The 3,034-nt window shown below is 38.9% G+C and overlaps 1 protein-coding gene across 1 annotated transcript in view; it reads right to left on the bottom strand.

Annotated features, from left to right (window-relative positions):
* Positions 1-1,064, bottom strand: part of LOC118334966 (epidermal retinol dehydrogenase 2-like) — a gene marked incomplete at its 5' end in the record, with an annotated part of 13,178 nt that extends 12,114 nt beyond the window's left edge. Inside the window, 2 exon segments of the mRNA XM_035671074.1 lie at positions 508-607; positions 933-1,064. Of these exon segments, the coding sequence (XP_035526967.1) occupies positions 508-607; positions 933-1,064 (232 nt within the window).
* Positions 1,065-3,034: the final 1,970 nt, after the last annotated feature.

Below are 3,034 nucleotides of genomic sequence, written 5' to 3'. Positions count from 1 at the left end.
GCTCCTGAGCCACAGCTGCCCCATCACTAATTTTGCAATCGTTGAGAAACAAAGGTCTGGTGTTGTACCAACTGAAGTTTACCCCAGCTGAAGAAACAATCAACCAATCAAGAGTTTTATAGGCTGGACTAGGAATGGGGACATACCTAGCTAAAAATATTGTGACAGGAAAATGGTAACAAAAATGGGCAAACAGGTGTAAAGGTCATTTAATGTTGCTCTATATATAATAAAATCAAAAAAGAAAACATATTTCTTTAAATAGCATAAAAGACGTAGAGCTATCACAGCTCTGTGTTAACTGAAAATGACGTTGGTGGTATGGAAATGGGCTAACATGAACAAGGTGACACTAAAAATGGCAGTCCTACCATTACACTATCAAATTTTTACGAACAAAAACTAATGACAATCGGAAGAAGTTAAAGCTGCAATCACATAAAAAGTGTACACGGACCTTTAGGATTAGTGACATGCATGATATAATTAGGAGAAGGAAACACACACCTGCCAATCCATTCACTCCGATGAGTCCAGCAGAACTGGCAATGCTGACAAGATGGCCATGATTGTTGGCAATCATGGCAGGAAGGAAGGCCTTGTAGGTCTGAGTGGAGAGAGACAGGAAATTTTAAACAGTACAAAGAAGCTTAACAGGATGACTAACAACCACTTTTCTGTGTAATCATTTAAATATACTGTAAGTAGATTTCATGAATTATCTTGATTAGTCCATGGATTACTCAGTTATCATCATAACAGCAGAGGCTAAACAAAATGTTAAATTCATCACTACAATATTGCCTAATCTGTCTATAAATCTGCATGTTTTCTCAGATAAAGTAGCCAGAAAACCTTATGAAAAGCCTAAACTGACTGTGTGTAGTCATTTTCAAGCTGGGAGCTCTGCGTGTCTGCTGCGCCTGACTGACCCAGAAGTGAGCCATAGTGTTGACCTCCACTGTCTTCTCAATCAGGGAATCAGGAGCATCCATGAATTTCTTTCCTGTCACGATGCCGGCATTGTTTACCAGAATGCTGACGTCGCCCACCTCTCGCTTTACCTGCATGGAGCAAAGGAAAGTGTTTGTCATGCATGCTTGTGTGTGTTGCTTGTTTTGTGGTGGTCTTGTGATCTGTTACATCAGAGAGCTGTGTAGGTTACGATTACTGGTTCTATAACATTCATGAAACATGTTTTCTCATCGCCAACTGAAAAAAAAATATGTAGGTTTGAGGGAGTGTGGAATGGTTCGAAAGAGTAACGATTCAGTGGTTTTATAAAAAATCCATGAACAGTAATGTGTACACTTCCCTTGTTGAAGTAAGCTCAAGGAATACATATATCTGGATTTGTAACTTATTTCAAGACTGTGTTTGTGTTGTGTGGTGTGTGTGGTGTGTGTGTGTGTGGTTATGTGTGTGTGCGTGTGCGCGTGTGTATAGTGTAGTGTGTAAATCAGGGTGTTGCCTGGAAAAGGCCATGGATAAGCACAACCCACAACCCAGCCACAGACAATTATCATTACTGAATATTAGGTGTGCCATGGTACTACCCCTTCAGGATAATGTGTTTGATGACATTTATTGGTTAATTTCACAAATAATACAAACTTTATGATGAAAGCTTGGAAAGTCAGTTTGAGGAATTCATATCTGGATTTGAATCTAGCAGTGCATGTGTGTGCACGCCCTTAAGACAGGGGAGGGATGATTGTTGTGTAAACAGACACTTAGGCCCTGTTTACATAAACATGTGTCTTTGGTGATCAGATCACAAGTGGACAGCTCTAAGTACAAGTGAGTAATTGCACAATAACCACCAACACACATTGTAAGCTGATCAATCAAACCTCGTGCATAGGTTGACAGATTTGACCACATATCTTTGGTAGTGTAAATGCCACACTGAAGGACCGCCTACTCAACTGACATCCTGTAACTGACACATGATGTGTATTTGATTAGTTATTATGCAAATTGTGTGCTTTGGGCTTCAACAGGTGAACTAGTAACCGCAACAATTTGACCGTATCTTGTAAATCCAGCAAAGGTTATACATCAAGTTATTTATTTTTGTAAAAACACTGTCTATTTGTCCTAGCTTACTGGCTGGAGTGACTAGGAATAGGACAATATACAATATTATCGCATATCGTGGTGAAAACACTCTCCTCACATGGCTTGACTTGAAAAAGCTGTCTAGCTTTCCAGCATGCTGTCCTATATTGCTCTTCTATAATGTAAGGTAAAATTATTCCAGTATGTTTTAGTGCAATTTTAAAAGTATGAAGTGTATTTTCATACAATGCCTTCTTCATCATCTGTAATGTAAAAACATCAGGCTGATAAAGGAGTTTAGTGTTGCGTGTGGAGGCGCATTTTAATGCATGGTGTGAGCTGACGTAGCACACTTGTGATTGGATCGACCTAGACGCATTTTAATGCCAGGTATGGAGAAGGCCTATGACACAATCCCATTTTGTAAAAGATATCCCCAATGGCAGAATAATTAGACTTGATATTAAGCACAAGAGTTGTTAATACCCTGAATTGAGTTGTTATTCAAGGAATTTGGATGTTATTTTGTAGATTAAAAGGTGCAATATGTAAAATTTTGAAGCAATTTATACCACTTTACATTGCCAATGTGTGAACAGACTGTAATGTAAAAAGTGAGGCTCATTTGACTTGCCACCAGCGACATTTTATGAATGCTGTCATTTTTAGTGATGACAGTGACTGTTACCTTAAAATTTTGTACACTGCTCTTTGCTAAAAAGAACGAGAGGGGTCTAGTTTTGTAATTTATGTACCGTAATTTCCGGACTATAAGCCGCTACTTTTTTCACTTGGCCCCTTGTACTTGTACTTGGCCCCAAAAAACCTCAGAGACTCACTGTCTAAAGATATAGTTACTCTAGATAGTATTACTTTGGCCTCTAGCACCACTGTCAGGAATCTTGGAGTTATCTTTGATCAGGACATGTCATTTAATTCCCACATAAAACAAACCTCCAGGACTGCCTTTTTT

Source organism: Morone saxatilis, unplaced genomic scaffold (genome assembly GCF_004916995.1).
Source record: "Morone saxatilis isolate NCDOM2014 unplaced genomic scaffold, NCSU_SB_2.0 Contig23, whole genome shotgun sequence".
Taxonomy (NCBI): domain Eukaryota; kingdom Metazoa; phylum Chordata; class Actinopteri; family Moronidae; genus Morone; species Morone saxatilis.
Note: the sequence above shows the minus strand (reverse complement) of the source record. Positions and strands in the feature narration are given on the sequence as shown.